An 18,892-nucleotide genomic window follows, 5' to 3' on the forward strand; every position below is an offset into this window, starting at 1 on the left:
TCAAATAATTCATAATAGCCCTTCACACTTTCCAGTTATCATAATCTTGAGTTTTTCATATAAATATTAACAGCGATTCAACCTGTGTATCCAGCTTATCAAAGCAAAAGATACTTGTCCTTTTTTTTTCTCGAGAAAAATAAACTCACAATTGCAACATCAATTGTTAAGGAAAATTATGTATTCTCATTTATTTTTAAAAGTCCTTTGATCTTAATAAACAGAAGAACTATGTAGACGGGCGTATATCCACTGTACCAGTAAGACATTCAGAAAGATATTGGATTGACTGACTTTTTATTTTTTACAACATAAAAAGAAATTCACCATTACAGTAGTATTTCTTTTTAGAAAACCACCACCAAATCGTTTGGGTAATTAATTTACAGTAAGCTTTTAAATATCAATACAGTGAAGAGAAATAGAATAAATTACTTTCACGTGTACTGTAGTAAACACTAAAATCCACATTTTTGAAACCCGACTATTGAGATTATACCGAATTTGATTTTTCCAATGACCTCATTTTATAATGAATAAAACAGTCGCATAGGGTACAAATACAAATACTTTATGTGAGGAAGCTCATTATTTTAAACGAAGGTTGAAGTGAAAGATCATTTACGGTATAATATGGTTTCAGCTTTGTGTCATAGCTGAAAAGCAGCTCATAGGGCAATATACACTACTGTTTTTTACAAACCAGTAATAAACAGCGACACCAATTAAGCTGTAAACTATTAATTGTTCCATTTAGGCCCCTTTTTGTTGTATTTTATCTTTATGTTTTGTTCACCAAACATTCAATTGTCTCATCCATTTATGCTCCACCTGCTGCCTAATGGTAGGATACCAATAAAATACTTAAAGCTAAAGAGCAGTGTGTGCTCACTAATGGCAAGATTTGTGCGTCACCGTTAATCAGGTAATAAACAGTTAGGTGGTCATAAAATGAAGAGCCACCAACACATCCCAGAGCTCAAGATGAATTTACAGCTCAGATGCTCATTGATTGATCGATTGTTAAAAGGTTTTATATTGTTTTCTACTTATTAACCAAATGGAGAGGATCTTACTTCTTATATTACAGGACACATCTCTATCTGAAGTGCTTTGCGACAATGCAGCTATTAACAGATGAAGCAGCCTGACTTCAATTTCTAAACCAGAGCAGGAAACCTTTTGTGCTTTGATGTCAATTGTTCTCCACCTGTCACAGCTCCACCCTCCTTTACTCTGGCAGACCTGTTGAGTCCACACCCCTGAGCCCTGAACAGAATTTAGCTAACACACACACACACACACACACACACACACACACACACACCTACACACACACACACACACACACATAACCTTTGGCTTGAAAACACACAAATACTACGGTTTAATCAAACAGATATGAGTACACCGACCTCAGTCCGGTGTAACTTTTTAGCCTTGAAACCCATTTGATTGTGGATAATCCGGTGTTTCTGGTGCTCTGCAATGAAGATTTGTCTGGGGAAAATGGATGAAGGTAGGCTGCTTATATTGCCAAAATTAAATCTCATACTTTAAATGTAACTGATCCAGTTACATTTAAGTAAGAAATAGTTTTAGCACTCATTTACACCTGGCAATGAAGAGCTACTGAATTATATAATCTGTTGACTCTAAACTAACCCTAAAGAGATGTCACACGTTGTTGTAAAAGTGTGTCAGGGTTCAGCAGCTGTTTCCTTTTATTCATAAACATTTTACGGGCCACAGTTTGAGTGTGTAGAACTGCACATTGTATAAGGCTTGTTGGTGTCGGCCATCATCCTCTCTTTATTTCTCTGTAACTGCGAGAGTCTATGCATGTCAAGAATGTGCGTATGATTGAATTGTGTGTCAGGTTTGCTGCAAGGATTGGTTTGGTAAGGTGGACTAACAAGCTGGGGATTGTAAAGTGACTGTGTGTGTGTGTGTGTGTGTGTGTGTGTGTGTGTGTGTGTGTGTGTGTGTGTGTGTGTGTGTGTGTGTGTGTGTGTGTGTGTGTGTGTGTGTGTGTGTGTGTGTGTGTGTGCCTACCAACCTAACTGTATCCGTCCATGTGTGCGTGTGCATGCGTGTTAATTCCTGGCCGGCTTGCCAATGGCTCGCTGTCACTTCTAGTTACTGGTGATTCCTTTAGATTTCCCCCAACTGTGATGATGGGTCTTTAATAGAATACTGCTCTCTCCTCCCCAAGAGAGAGAGAGAGAGAGAGGGGGAGAGGGAGAGCGAGGAGGGTGGCTGGCTAGCGAGGCTTTGTGTCCAGCTAGACCACTGTGGTTGCCTCAACAAGGAACATTTTTACGGGAGTACTTTTTCCATTCCCCTGATACAAAATGAGTCATCAATGAGGGACTAACGATATTTAATCCATTGGAGGTTTGCATTCACTAAAACAGGTGAGGTAGCTGTTTGGCTCTTGATGTGTTTGGGCCAACGTATGTGAAATATAAATGTTTTAAAATGATTATGTATAGCTGCTATAGTAGTTGGTTGTACGTTACATTATCACATTAGATCAAATCATTTTCCGGCCACATCTTAAATGTGTGTTGCATAGAAACAACTAAAATAATAGCTTCTTTGTTATTGTCCTATATTTTTCCCATTGACACTGTTAACTGCTGTTTTGGAAGAACTTTTTTGTATAAATAAGCAAGTTGTGTAAAAGAAATGTGGCCTCATGGGTAAGCTACTTTGACATTGCCTGATTGACAATTCCATTTTCTTTCTTTCTTTTATCCGTCTTTGAACAGTGAAAATGCAATTCCTTTGTAATGGCAGTTCCAATAGAGGTCGTTCTTGAAGATTTGTTGCATTGTTCACTATAAGCAGATTAGGGTTCATAGAAACCTACTTTTTTAAAAGTTCAGCAGTAGCTTCGCTGTGTATGTCAGGTGACACTGAAAGAGATTGTGTGAAAATGCTAATCACAGTAAAACATCTCAAAACTAACCTTATTAAGCTTATCCTTGAGAGACAGGCTCAGTAGAAGCCATAATGACCTCCTGTCACTGTGCAACATGCTGGAGGGCAGCATTGTTACCTGCCTGATCGGATGAAATATTTAACACTGAAATGCCACCCAACCGTTCTCTCTCTCTCTCTCCCTCTTCGTCAGTGTATCTCTATCCCTCACTCTCTCCGTTTCTCTCTCCCTCCATCTTTCTTTCTACTCGGTTTCACTCTTCTGCTCCATCCTTTTGTCTGCAGGCACAAAATCTTTCAACATGATGTCCCCCACTGGCGACAACTCGGAGCTGCTGGCAGAGATCAAAGCAGGGAAGAGCCTCAAGCCAACACCTCACAGTAAAGGCTACACCACTGTGTTTTCCAGCAGCGGACCCACAGGCAACAATGTAGGTCCACAGCCCTCCACAACCACTGATGACACAATTATGTAACAGTCACGGACAAATATGGAAATTAAGCCACAGGGTTATCAATCACTTTTGCATTTGATGGCAATTTGTCTCTCCATTTTAAACCAAGTATAGACACACTGACTTAAATTACTCCAGAAAAATGACAGAAATTAAGTCAAATTATCCCAAACCCATCAAAGGTGTGATTAATAGGTATCCAGGGACATACCTGTGACACACCTCTACATCACTGAACCCCTCAGTAATGCTTCCTTCATGATAATATAAGTGCAACTTTATAAATCAGAATTTAATTTTCACTAATGATTCAGGCTTCTTGCCACAGAATTTGTTAATTGCCAAGTTTGATAAGTTTGGAAACTGTGCACAATGACCGCAATAACTTGATACACATTATAGTGTCATCATTTATACTGAATGAGTCAGAGTCAACATGGTCATACATCATACGCTTTTTTTTTGGCTAGGAAACCACTGCATCACCACCAGAGACCCGCACATCTAGCCCACCAGCCAAGCCATCGTCCCCTCCACCATCCGATACGTCTCTCGCCTCACCACCGGCCACCCCTAGTCCTAGTCCCAGTCCTACTGGTTCTGGATCCGCCAGGACCATGTCCACCTCTGCTAGCTACGAGCAACTGTCCTCCAATGCAGTTATTAATGGGAACAGTGGCGGAGCAGAGTCGGGGCGAAAGATGAGCCTTGCGGATGTGGAAGCGCTCGTGCCCACTCATGACGAACAGGGGAAAGCGATCCCTGAATGGAAGAGACAGGTGATGGTGCGAAAGCTTCAGGTCAAGATGCAAGAGGAGGAGGAGCACAAGCGCAAGGTAAGCATGATGTTGCATGGCTGTGGAAAGATCTAGAAGGTTTATTGTGTCTTAGCTATCCCACTTGTGGTCCATTTTTAAATGCTCTTGAATATATATGGCTCAGTTTGAAATAAATAACACAAAGGGGATAGCTGGTGCTTGGACTTGAGTGTTCATTTTTGTGATTTTGAACAATGAGGTTGTATGAATGTAATGTTAGCGTTCATGCATGACCTGTGTTTTGCTGTCTTGTTGACTTGTCAATTAAACAGTTAGTCAGGGTAAAACAGCCAATGGGAGTTGAGACTACACCTTCATTTAGCATCTTTGCTTTCCTGATAGTGTGATAGAGTTTTTCTTGTACTGTCAAATGAGACGCAGTGAGGGACTTGATCGCTTTTGAGCATTTTTACAATTTAATTGCCTTCACCTGCCTTACACTTACTTATCTTGAGACCAAATAAAATGGCCTACGTTTTTCACAAAGGTTTCAGTCAGAACACTGAACTTGTTTCACAATAAAGCGTCTACATTTGATTATTTGCCTTTAGAATCAAGGGGCCCCATTCACCAATATCTTAAATTTGTTCTTAAATTTGTTCTTAAGAAAGGTCCGAAGAAAAGTCTACATCAGATTCAAGACATGTTAAACGGGATAATTGTTTGTGCCTGTGTACGTATAAGGATGAATCCCATTGTCCTCGTAAAGCGAAGGCATGTGCCAGTTGAACCTAATTAGCATAGGTAAGCACCCTGCCAATCTGCATGAAAGGGCATGAAATGTATAGTTGAGAAATGTGTTGTGCACTCTGCAAATAAAATAAAAAGTTTAAAGATAAAGCGGTAAACACAAAACTGAGCAATGATTTTTTTTTTTTGGTATGAAACATTTAGAACTTTGTTTTGGGTTCCTTTTACTACCAGGTTTTTGTAAACCTGGTAGTAAAAGGGTTGCCTCTTGGGTCAACGTATCCTCATACAACGGTTTGAAGCCTGCAACACGTGTCAATTTCCGCTCGTTACATACATACGGTCTTTTCAAAATAAACTTCACAGGAAACTCAGTAAGGATTAGGCAACAAAACTACTTGGTTAGGTTTAGGCAACAAAAGCACTTAGTTAGATTTAGTAATAGAATGTTGTTTGGGTTAAAATAACTACGGAAGTGCTATTACTTAAGTACGCAGGTTACGTGACAAAAACATCAACAACTGCTATCTCCTGGCTTAAAGATCGCTGTTTGTTGGACCCATTGAACTTCCCACCCTGTTTGTGTGCTTTAGCACACTTTATACGTCCTCGTTCATGAATGCGTGGATAACATACGAAAATATTTCGTGAGATGTCTACGAATTACGGCACATTATTTTCCATAGCTTTTACTACAAATGCTAGATTACACCATCCTGATTGGGTGGGTATAATAAGCTTAAGCTTCAGCCAACACCTTTTTAGTTTTTTGTTGTTTTCCCTTTAAATTACTGTCTTATTTTTATTTATTTTATGTGCATTCTTTTTAGGAAAATTGCCAATAAGGAACCAACGTACTTATGCAGGAGTATATGCCAAATTCATATATTCGGTTGCGCAAGTAGTGTAGTGTAGCAGTAGTAGTGTAAAATAACACTAAAAAGATGCTCGAGATGCTATTATTCGTTCAGTGTTGAAGTGTTAGTGTAGTGTTTATTTATTTTAAAAGACCATAATGCTTCGTAAAATAATGAAAATAATGATTTAAAAAAAATGTTGTAATTTAAATCCCATGTTGATAAACTGTAGAATTAAAGATAACACAAAAAAACTAATATTATTCCAATTATTTGCAACATCTCAGCTGTGAGCTCTTGAATATGCGTAAATTCTGTTCTTACAAGAACAAATCCTAAATATGAAAACATTGGTGAATGTCAGGATCTTTGTGAAAATTGCATAAGTGGGTTTTAGGAAGAAATTTATTTCCAACGTTTGGTTAATGAGGCCCAATAACATCTAGTAATCTAGCGGTCAATGCAGTGTGTTGATATTATGTTTATTTAGACAAGATAATTAGTAATTCATACTTTTAGTAATCTGAACAATCATACTCTTAAATGAACCAGCAAGTTGAGCTTTGTCTACAATGTCCTTTAGTGACGGTGATGATCTATTGATGTGCAGTAGCATCATTGGCATGTCTAACTGGCTGTCAGGCCTAAACTAAGCTGAACAGAGTATTTTAGTGATATTTTTTCCACTGTAAAAAATACAAAAGATAACTTATTACTAATTGTATGAAAGAACATCGGACCTAACTAGCTCTACATGTAGTCATCCATAAACGTACTAATTTTCAAATTTCTTTGTTTCTTGATTCATTTCTATGCATGTTTCTTTTTTTCATATTTACAGTCTTTATTAATAGCAAAGAGACTTTTTGGGGTGCAGTGAATTGAATACTTGACTACAATGCCCATCACGACATTAACACACTTTGGACTCTCAGTGTGGGCTGGTGTTTGATGATGGAGTTGTGTGGCTCCAAGTTGATACATGCTGATTCAGTGGTGTGATGCCAAGCCCATTCACACTACAGGTCCACCAGTAATAATAATAATAATAATAACAAAAATAACAAAAAAAAATAAGTTTAAGAGGAACTCCATACCAAGTCCCTTAATCAGAAAAACCTTTGTTGCACTAACCTCTTCAGGTTGACAGTTTCAACTCTGCTGCACCTCCAACCACACCCAGTGTGGTTTTCCATCAGTGTTAGGTGTGGACTGAAGTGTGTCTATCTGTTGCACTAGTGCCAGTACGCAACAGTGATGTAACAATGTAACATTGCACCACAGTGCAGTGTTACAACATATTTGAGACGCAGACACATGAAAGACTTAAATGCTGGATGGCAGTAAAAGCTGAATATTCAGCATTTGTGTAGTTTACTAACTAAGACTATAAAAACGGACAATGGGAGAGATCAGCTATATATATATATATATATATATATATACACACACACACACAAAAAAGGACAAAGCTTTCTCTGTTCTCCTTGACTCAAAATTAAAAGTCCTGTGCTTGTAATGAGGCAGTGCCATTGCACCACTTAATCCATGTAAATCATGTGTGTCGAGATGGATTTGAAGTGAAACGTGTGTTCACACCAGGAACTTTGAGCTGAAGGAATCCTCCTTCCTTCCCTTTGTTCTTGTCTTTTGGTCTCCTTTGGCCTCTGATTTAGTTTGTGGCAAGCGGACACTACCAGCCTCAGGAATGGCACTACTCCCATATCCACAATGCCATTTTGGGCCCATTTGGGGAACTGATGACAGAGGATGACCTCAACCTTATCGAGAAACAAATTGAGAACCTGCAAGTCATGCACAAGGTTTCAGAAGTTGAGAAGGAGCTGGAAGAACTGGAGCGGGAGCTTCACCAGCTTCTTCCAGTTTCTGCTGCCCTCAATCAAGGGCACTTCTCAGTCAATCCAAAGCAGGTACATGGCCAAGCTGAAGATCTTCCAGCCTGGTGCAGCAAGATTTCTACCCTGCTCAAGAGTATGGCCATTCTTCTTGCCACCCTGGGGGGGAAAGAGATAGACATCTTGGATCTAATATGTCCTGGATATTCTCAAGAAGAGGCGAGGAATGTGAGCCCAGGTCAATCGGAACTAGAAGGATCCGTTGGCACTGGCTTAATTGGACGATCTCAGTCCTTCTCAACAAGAGAGGATGTAGAGAAGGAGATAAAGCAGTGTGGAGTTTCAGTGAAGAACCTCAAGGCCAATTATGAAATTCAGAATGAGCAGTCTATAGATAACAATGCAAATAGGGTGTACAAGCGCAAAAGGTCACTCCCTGTGGTCAGTCAGTCTAGTTATCGTCCAGAGACAATTTGTGAGGATGATGTCCTTTGTTCCTCTGCTGAGGTCCCTCAGTCCCATACCAATGGAGATTTACTGTTAGTGGAAGAATCAGTCTTACCACTTGTTGAAGAGCCAGTTATTATCCCATCTCATGCTCCTAAGACGTATGCGCCCTCTGAGGTAATGGCTCCAACTAACATTGAACACTTCAACCAGGTTCTTTCTGCAGACCCCGTTTTAAATAATGGTCAATTAACAAGAAGCTTGGAGGTTCAGACAGATCTAAGCTATGTCCAGGAATGCATTGAAATGAGGAAAGAAAGAATTGTCTTCTTGTTCCTTGAACACTGGCGGAAGTATACCATCTCTGAAACGTACCAGGCTAAACATACTGGCAGGAGAGGAAGTCATTTAGATGTGGGCTGGGAGGACTACAACCAATTTAGAGCTCAGATCGGTGGTGAAATGCAGAGCGAAGATGATAAACTCCTCCTTTTCATGAAGTCGAAGCAGGTGGTAGGGAATCTGATTGGCCACTGGAGGACAATTATGAGTCAAGTGCCTACACGCCAGATCCGCAGGCTGAGTCGTGCCCAGATGATCTACTGGCCAGAGCACTTCTTGCCACACATCAACGGCTCGCCTGTGAATTATAAAAGCCTAACCCTTGACCTCTTCATGCTTGGATACTTCCAGTTGTTGGAAATGAACATGTCTCGCAGTGAGCGCAAATTCCGCCACCTCTTGTGCTACGAGATGTTTGACCGTCTTGGCAGCCATAAATGGGAGGTCATAAGGCAGTTTCACAAGGAAGTCATGGAGGAAATTGAGAGAGGGAAGCGAGACTGGGCGGATGGTTTTGAAGACATAAAACACAAGTATTTTGGAGCCTCAATTGATGGGGGAGGTGTGATGACGGCTTCTCTACATTCCATGTCTCCTGACATGTCCATTATGCAGGAGTCACTCCCTCCCCCACCTTCTCATCCTCCACCTCCTCCACCACCTACCCATCCTGCTCCACCAGCCTCACAATCAAATGTTTCTCAAGCATCATCACCTGCTGCCATATCTGACAATGGCCAGTGTGTGGTGCCGGGAACCCTGCAGAATTCATTGGAGGAACATACTCAGGGGAATTTAAAAGACAGTGAGCAGATATCATCAAATGGGGCAGTAGTTTCTAATGGAAAAGGGTCAGAGCAGGATCATACGCAGAGCTTGACAACCGAAACTGAACAACACACTGATGCAACGGGAAAAGCCGAGACACTGCAGGACAAAACAGAAAGCACAGGATCAGATACAGTGAAAGATGTTCCACCTCTTACTGTTAAAATCATACAGGAACCCGATGTTGATAAACCTCCACCCAGGGATGAACATAATGAAGACTCAATTAAAGTGATCTATGAGCTAAAAGAGTTCAGCAATGAGGAGATCATCAGATACATTGACCGAAGCTTTGCCTTTTGGAAAGAGAAGGAAGCTGAGCTTTTTGATATCTAACAATAATGTGGACTAAGGGTTCACTAAAAGACCAGTTCACCTGTACAACCAGAGAGGAAATGCATAAAAAGCAGGATCAGGTAAACTAACCTGCGAAGTGGAGTATGCTTAGAAAGGAAACTAATCTGGTGTGTTAGCTTTTAGGTGCACGTCACATGAGGGACTTAACTGCAGAAAAGCAAAGAGCATCCACTTAGCTGTACTGACTTTACCTTTTGTATATGCTGAAGTGGACGAAAAGAAAGCATGTGATGTCAAAAGACACACAAATTGGCTACAAGCATATATTTTAGAATTGTGTTGAACCAAGAGCTTTTTTAATCTAATATGATTGACTGCCATGGCACACTACTTCTAGAAAAGTTATTAAAAGCAAAAGATTTGCCATAAAAGTCATGTAGTGCGTTTGTTCAAGACATCTTTGTAATGAAAGACATAACTGGTAAATCTTTGCACACTAGAAATAAAATACTCACAGTTTGATAAAACTAATCAATTCATTCTTGATACCCAGTAAGAGGGAAAGACATTCAAATCATTAATGGGATCGTTGTTGTTTGAAAGCAAAGGCAAAAAAACTTTAGTGTCTTTAGTGGGTTTGCAAGAGTTTATGGTTACTTTGTGGTTCACAGATGGCCCCTGTGTTCAAGCCTGAGTGTGCTTTTGTTTATAAAATGTGTGCCTGTCAGTATATACTAAAAAGATGAACAGGAATGGTAAATGCAAGGCTTAGATAAACCGATCTGAGCTTTTTCATTAGCAATTCACAGCTCAAAATTGCAAAACAAATCCAAATTTCTTCATTTGACAAAGCTGTTATCAACTATCAAATCAAGGATTGTAATCGTCCGTTCCTTCATTTTTGTTACTCTGTTTATAATTTGAGTGTTTTTGAGAGATCTGTTCAAGCTTTCCATAATTTAAATGTGTGATCCTTTATTATTTGGTTTCTACATTCCTGATGGAAATAAAGTTTGTGGACATTTTTGTGATTACATGACTTCAGTAGTTCTTTCCTAAAACATTCTACTTCAACTGTTGCGATTACTCAACTGACAAACATGGCAGACATAATATTTAAATTATCTGATATACAGTATGTACCAATGAAAGAGCTATTGTCCAGCACCGATTGCGTAATCTTCGGCTGCGACGTTTGCAGCAGTGAAGAACCACACTATGCTTATAGTTTCTCTTCTGTCTCCATCAAGATTACCTTCGAATAACCCTCTTAGCACCACCCGCTGAGCTATCTGTGGCTTACAGGAGGCATAAGGAGGTTACAGTGACTCTTCATCAACTCACAGCCCAAAAAGGAAGGCAGTCAGCTGGTAAACTTAACGGCCTATACATAGATTTGCATTTATGTACAGTATTTGTTATAGATTTGGTGAATCTATTGCACAGTATTGAGTGCGTGGTAAATGTTTTCGATACGACATTGAAGTTATACAGTGGAAGTCATGAACAGAACTACCATTTGTTCCACTTGTAACCCATCAAGCTTGCACACTGCACAAGGTCAAATATTTGTATTTCCAGAACTGCTTATACATATGCGATTGACCGTTAAGTCAACACTAAGTCCAGACAATGGAGAGCATTAGCAAATACAACATAACAAAAACTGTTGAAGTTGTTGAATTGATATTGACTTCATTGTCTGGGAAACCAAATGGAAAGATTGTATTAAATCTAAAACTATACTGTACAAAACTGGCAACAGGTTGTGTAACTGACTGTTTAAAGTTGATTTAAGCAGAGGTCTGCTCAGGCATGACATAGATATCTCGTTGTAGCCTGTATCCACAGCAAGACTGAATCGGACTCGCAATGCATGTCAAATTCATGACCAACGGCAACCCACAAGAACACAATACGAGTAGCTAATAAGCTATTCCTTTGACATGCCAGCAATAACACTACACACGTTACCAACTACGACCAGCACATGATTTCTCAAATATCACAATATTACCTGTAAGTATCAAGGTCAACATCCCTTTTACCAATATTAGCCAGATGAATGTGGCTGATAAAAGTGAATTCAGAACTTCTTCCTCAGAGGATTATTGGGAATTTTGAGAAACTTGCCTGTAAACAATATTTTCATCTATCATCAATTGTAATAGATGCTTGCCAGGCTATTGCAATATATTGGCTACACCCTCGGACTCAAACGGATGTAGTCTGTTGGCGCAGAGGAAGACAACCCGTCATAAAAACTAATTTCGAACCTTTTTGAGTTCCATTGGGTATAGGCTGGGTAACAGAACTTATTTTCTAACTGGAGAGGTTTGAATGTTGTGTTTGCATGTTCTCTCCATGTTCCTCTGGTCTCCATTCAGTGCTCTAGTTACCTCTAAAAGACACCCTATGTTGTGAGGGCAGATGATTTCACTAATGATCTTAATGTTCTTAATGTTAATGTGACTGATTAAATGCAAGTTAAATGGGCAGTGCATGACAGTAACTTTGCTGAGCTTAGAGGTTCAAAAAGTCACTGATGAACTACTTCCACTCATGCAAGTTGGTTTGTATGGATGTACTAACTCAACTCTGCAATATTGCATGCTCAAATTATTTGTGCATGTCCCTTTCCTGCTGATCATACAACATAGCTGGTATTGAATGTTGTATATGACCCATTTTTAAGTACCAAACACAAGTACATCTTTGATGACATCTTTGGATGAACAGTAGTAAATAACAGTTGTTCCAATAGCAATACAACCCACAATTGGCCATTTTATTAATTACCATCTGACATCTGACACTTCCGCACTTCATAGCAAATCGATCAGCACATTTTGATTTTTTTTTTTTTTCTTGCTCTGTAATTCCCGGGGGAATCATTAAAAATGTACCGTGTATATAATCTTACCTGGGATAATGTTTGCCGGGGCAAGTGAAACGCTTCAGTCAGAGGAATGCGAAAGGGTAATCTATATCTCGTCAGGTGAAGATGAGAAATCCAAGATTGCTGCCCTCTTTCTCTGCCCCCACTCCACCTCCGATTACAGCCTGAAAGAGAGAAAAGGATCCACTTACCAGTTTGTGTGCGCCATCTGCCAAAATGTCCTGTAAAACAGTGTCCTGTCCATTTAGAAGACTTTTATCTTATTTTACAGAAATAGGAGAAGAGAACCTATTGTCAGTGTATGTGTGCTCTATTTGCTGTTTTAATTACATACATCTGTTTACACAGTACGCTATATGCTCTATATACGCACTTCCATAAAGCCCATTTGTCAAAGGGTTGACATTTGAGAATGTGTATACTGGACTAATAAGTTGAGCTAATGTTTCATTACAGATTTTCTATGCAGGTGTTTTCCTGCTCTCTCCAGCATGTAGGGAGGCTTTATGCGAGACTGCAAGCATGAAGCACATCAATACCACCTTTGATTGAGGTTTTTCAAAGCCCTTGACCTAACAATTTCTTACAACCACCATAGTATTACAACCACCTTGAAACCCTTGGTAACTCAAGTTTCAGTAGGCAGGTTTATTGAATGAATAACTTTGCAGAGTAAGACCACGGAAAAGCCAATTTACTGCAACACAAATTGATGTAAGTATTTAAAAAGTGTTCATGTGACTTATGTGAACTGTGGGAGACCGTTTATTGCATTGAACACCAATTAAATTGTGTTTTAGGTTATTTGTATCGTTCTAATAATTTCAGCTGTTATCGATCAAATTCTTTACTGACTGGCATGGGCCCCTATCTCTGTCCCTCCACAGGATGAGGAGGAGGCTGCACGCCTGGCATCGATGCCGGCCTGGAGGAGAGACATGATGAAGAAGAAAATGGACGAAGAGAGGTGAGTGTCTCATCTTGTACCATCTTGTACCGTATTCATTGTATCCTGGGCCAGAAGGGGGAGATTGCGCTCATCGAGTTCAAATATGTTAGTGTGTTTGTGTGTCTCTTAACAAAGATAACCTTGGAAGTAAGGACGGGAGGGTCATGCTAAAATGACCCTTATTTGTACCATAATATGATTTTCCAATTTTCAGACATACTCTAGGGCCACTTTATTAGGTAGGCTGAGCCGAGGTATCGTACCGGTTCGGGATTCTCTCTCGACTACAATTAAACCGGAATTATATTTAACAACAGGCTGGAAATTATTCAGAGATGTATTCGGTGATGATGCAACAGCATCACACAGTTCCTGCAGAGCTTTGTCAATGTTGTCTCATCCAAAGAGAGATCTGGAGGCTGTACATGATGCTGAAGTAAACCTAATATTTCTGAGACAATCTTGAGATGCATCACAGTGTAAGATAACACAGTGTCTTGATGGAAGCATACGTTCTCTACAGTTTGGATTAACAAGTGTATCTCTTTGTGGCCAGTGTTCAGGTGAGATGAGGCATTCAAACAATACAAAGTTGGACTAAGTGCCAAGAAAACATTTCCTGCACCATGACACCACCATAATGTCCCATATATTCCAGATAGAATGGACCCATTGACGCAACAGAAAGTGTATGTAGTCAGTGTTTTTCAACTCTATGAGCATTCAGTTGTGAATGGCATGCTTTTAATTAAACTGTTTGGACATTGCACTGCGAGAGGCCCTTCTACACAACACCTTGTACTGATCCTTTTCATTGGCAGTATTTCATGCCCTGCCTCACGCCTGCTAACTTCAACAATTGATGCAGTTGATGTGGATATTTATTATCAGTGATTATATTCACTCAAAGAAAATCTGCTAATTCACTGCAGAACTCGAAAGTCTTGTTTCTGATGCCAGATCTAGCATTTCTGGCACCAGTGCTCGTATTTACAAAGTATGTACAAACACATATATTATGAAGCCTTATTCCCATTAATGCAACTCAAGCAGTAACTGAATGGTTTATACAGTTTACTGAGGCACGGGCATGTGTTAAGATAGTTTGTAAGCAAAGTTTTCCTTTAAGGAAAGTGGCCATTGTCTATTTAGATGAGGATGAGATTATACAAATCTAGGGTTCCTGCACTGGGGTCTAAGTGTTAAACCTAAACAAAAGTGTTTTGACCAGCGCATGGGGTTTGGTCTCCAGTATTAGATGGCATTTAACTCAAGATGGTTTAGTTATGAAATGACAGAACGTGAGACGTCTGGACGAAAAGATGACAAATTTGTCCCGTTACAATCTTCTAAAAATCTGTCTCTACAGTGTTGTATGAAACGTTTTGTTGATCCGTTTAGAAAGATATTTATTGTATAGCGTATATAAGTGGTCCATTACAGTCATCTCCACTTACTGTTGATTTTTGAACATTCCCTGTTTTGTTTTGTCATTGTTCAGCCTTATAATAATGTCCTACTTGTTTTGACTCATTAAACAACTTGTTGTTGCCGTTTAAGATATTTACACCTTTTCTTCTTCTGCTTATGTCCTCCTGATGTGGCAGGGAACAAAAAAGGTAAGAAGACATTGTTTATTCCCCACAGTAATATTTACATTAACCTTGATGATTGGAGAACAAGTCAAACATTTGAAATCAAGTCTTCCATCTAGTGGCCACAAATGGTCACATTATGTCATGGTGTGGTGATAAAGCCTGTTAAACACAGGATTATTATATAGATGAATCAAAACTAACACAATGTTAAACCACAGAAACAACTCTTGGCCATATGTTTCCTAATGAACCTATTTCCTTGTCTATAGTAACAGCCAAACACTATGAGCTACTATGTTACTATGTCCCTTGATAAACCGTAACACCGGTACTATGGCTAGGCTCATGCTAACGCCTTAAAGTAGTCCTCCACACCAACACACTCACCTGTGTTTTGGGCCTTAAAACACTCTTCCTGCGGGCTGTTATAGGTCGCATTGTGGAGTAAGTAATGGCAGATATGCCTACGAGCGTTGTCTAAAATCTACCGATACAAAAGGAATCGAAATACGTTGCTAACATTGCCGTGTTTTAGTACATTAGGAGAGTTAACTTAGCAAAGCTCACTGTTACTAAGGTTCGGTGTTTCGGGTTTTCTTCACCCTGCTGACCTCAGTGCTCAAATACACATCTGTCACTGTAGACATTTTGGCATATGTGAGCAAGAGAAGCACAGGTGTATGCTATTATGCTAATTGGTAAGATAAAGAAATGATTGCATCCCATTCTGGAGAGTTGGTCCCAAGCTCCTGGTGCATGCTGGCTCACTGTTATGGCTTTCTGGGACACTTAATGGAACCAAGCCATCGTTAACAAAGTTTGTTTATGTGCCTCTCCTGCCATAAATGCTTCTGGTTATCATATTTGTTTTCTATTCGTTAGTTGCTTTCTGGAGCTATGTACCGAAGAACAATTGTGCTGTGTATGAAATACACTGTATTACCAAAGGTATGTGGACAGCCTGGTCCACCACACACAGCACAATGTACTTTTTTATGGTGAGGGCTTTGTCCTCTGGTTCCAGTGAAGAGACATCTTAATGCAGCGTTATTTAAGCCCAGCTTTGTGACAAAGGCCCTCTCCAGTTTCGTTGTGACAATGCCCATGCGCACAAAGCCAGGTCCATAGTGTTTCCAGTTCCCAGTTTGGTTTTGTAGAACTAGACTGACCAGCAGGGATCCCTGATCTCAACCCCCCTACGAGCCAGACTCCAGACTTTTTGAATGAGATGGTGGTGTCCTAACACTTTTGGCCATGTGGTGTAATAATAGAGCAATAATAGAGAACAAGATGCATGACTAAGAGACACATTAGAGAATCAAACTAGAGTACTAATTGTTTCTATATTGTAATATATTAACTGGTTTGATGTGAGATTTTTTAGAAGGCCTCTCAACAAATTCCCTTTTAAAGGAAACCTTATAAAAAGCTTCCATCACAATTCTAACTTCCATTTTTTTTTCTGGCCCTTTGTCCACCTTTCTTCATGGATGCATCTAGAAAAGTGGAGCAGCAGGCCAAACAGGTGAAAGATATGGAGGAGAAGACGGAGCTGGAGCGACTACGGAACCTGGGTTACGACGAGACCAAGCTGGCCCCCTGGCAGCGACAGATCATTCTGAAGAAAGGGGATATAGCCAAACAGTGAACTGGGCCGTCTCTCCCTACAATCCCCCGCCCTCCCACACCCACCCCCAAGGCCTTCACTGAACACCTTCCCCGTCCCTGATCCTCCACCCTGCACTGTATACTGGACAGCGGGGGAGAGCTTGTCTCCTCTGCACCCTGTCTTCGACCTCCAGAAACACAGGACCATACTGACCATTTGCTGCTGTCCACACCGGCTTTGAGGCTCACCGTGGGTGGCATTACTCAACGCCCTCCACTGAAAGTCTCATTGACACAAACTTTGGTCTTTTAGTGCTAACAATAACTATGACAATGCGCTGATTCTCCTCGCTTAAGACACTTGCTATAAATGTATGTGTCCTTAACTCAACTAAGGTTATCTTATAGTATCTATACTCGCTTTCCTATAAATCAATCGCAGCTATTTCCCATAGAAGAGTTGCTCAAACAAACAGGTTTGGGATAGATTGAAACGGGCTACTTGTGAGCATTTTGCCATGGGTCATTGCATGTCTATTTTCCCTCCATTAGCCAATAAATGGTAAAGTAGCTCTATTATAGCTGTGTCATCTGAAGGTGGCATGGACATACTCGGCAAATGCTTATTAAACCCTGAAGCAGCTAATGCATTCTGTATGTAGACAATATCATATCTTAGTCATGGGATTTTTTTTTTTATTTATCAAACTCATCGAAGCACTTTCTAAATTACTTCATTTTACTGCCAGAGTTGTAATCCTAACAGTGCTCAAACTAACTCTGTTTCCTTAGGTAAGTGTGTTGTCATTTGGACCATTGGTATATATGATATTTTAAATAATGTAAAGATTATGTAGCTGTGCAAATTGAATTTTACAAAATATCACTGGAAAAATGAACCAATTTCAATTTTTCTATATGTGACCTAAATGTTAAGCTGTTGTGATCATGAATGTGAATTGTTGCGTGCATGTGTTGCATAATGTGTGTATCGAGCATGTTGTTATGTATTATTGAGCACATTTGGACCCAGGACCCTAGAATTTCAGTGAAAAAACAAAAGACAAACAAACTGCTTGGTTTCTTTTTGAACACGGCCTTTCAAAAAAAAAAAGAACATGCACATGTGAAGTGCAGCATCCAGATGCCTCATCTGCACACTGAATATTGCAACGGTAGAGAGAAGACATCAGTTTGTCCTGCGTCCTGTTCCGACCTTCGCCCCACTAACCTGGAGGATAAATCTTTGATGAGCAGATCTGCTTACAGAATACAGACTGTTCTCTGTGTCTGCTCGTAACAGCCGTAACATTAAAATGTACTGTTCCTTAGATAATGTCAACTGTGTATTCATGATCTGCAGCTGCAAGTGTGAAGAGTCCGGTTTCAATACTCAAACATCTGATTATAATAAGATGAACCAGACTTATACAATGTACTGTATGATTCACATTCGGGTAGGTACTTTTTAAGTGACAGAAGGTTGATAACTATACAGCTAATTGTATTTATCATTTCTAAGCTGTTCCTTCCAGTTCCAGGTTTTCAAACTTTCCTAGGATTCACACATTTGTTGGGCTTGGGTTCATCAATTGGGGTTTAAATATTGAAATGTGGGGAAGTTGTGTTGAATGTTTGTGGGTAACATTTGAAATGTGAGTAGAGCCTGAATCTGTGACATTTAAGAGTAACTGAAGCTCACCATCATGTCGGATGTCTCTTGCTGAGCGTGACACATAAGTGTTCCCACACGATGGAAATATGTTAACTACATTTATGTTGGATGTACAGTTTTGCAGATATAGGGTATCAAGCGTACACATCATGTCATGAAAGACATGGTCCTGGTTGGGGAATCATTTGGAAATATTCAAATTTCACTTTCATCGGATGCCATATGATGCTGAAATTAAAAATGATGTAAACATCATTGCCATTTGATTTTCTATATATATATTTAAACTCTGTATATAGTGACCCTCTCAGATTTTTGTTGTTCCATTGTTTCCATATTGCATTATATTACATGTCTCAGCCTTGCTTGAATAGAATGTTGGCTAATTCATGTATAATTATATTTTCAGACTGTTAAAATGACGACAATAAATCTTTAATCACCAAACAACTTCAGAGTGTGTTTGTGTTACCTGAAGCTTCTAATGTTTTTGTTGAGGTTGATTCTCCTGAGGTCATTTTTGAGGACTGTGCTATTGTATGGGACTGAGTTATAGAGGGATATTTATGCTTTCAGAAAACTGACATACTGGGTTTTAACTCCAATATCAGGAACATTCGACTTGAA

The 18,892-nt window shown here is 39.7% G+C and overlaps 2 protein-coding genes across 2 annotated transcripts in view; both read left to right on the forward strand.

Moving 5' to 3' along the window:
* Positions 1–16,630, forward strand: part of espn (espin) — a gene marked incomplete at both ends in the record, with an annotated part of 38,396 nt that extends 21,766 nt beyond the window's left edge. The window contains 5 exons of the mRNA XM_079167356.1: positions 3,232–3,377; positions 3,872–4,237; positions 13,323–13,402; positions 14,992–15,003; positions 16,483–16,630. Coding sequence (XP_079023482.1) covers positions 3,232–3,377; positions 3,872–4,237; positions 13,323–13,402; positions 14,992–15,003; positions 16,483–16,630 — 752 coding nt within the window. The remainder of the gene's footprint in view (positions 1–3,231; positions 3,378–3,871; positions 4,238–13,322; positions 13,403–14,991; positions 15,004–16,482) is intronic.
* LOC306703380 (espin-like protein) lies at positions 7,527–9,575 on the forward strand (the record flags this gene model as incomplete). The annotated part of the gene is made up of 1 exon (XM_079169337.1): positions 7,527–9,575. The coding sequence occupies one exon, from the start codon at positions 7,527–7,529 to the stop codon at positions 9,573–9,575; it is 2,049 nt and encodes a 682-aa protein (XP_079025463.1).
* Positions 16,631–18,892: the final 2,262 nt, after the last annotated feature.

The sequence above is a fragment of the Pholis gunnellus genome, assembly GCF_910591455.1.
Source record: "Pholis gunnellus genome assembly, chromosome: 2".
NCBI classification, from domain to species: Eukaryota; Metazoa; Chordata; class Actinopteri; order Perciformes; family Pholidae; genus Pholis; species Pholis gunnellus.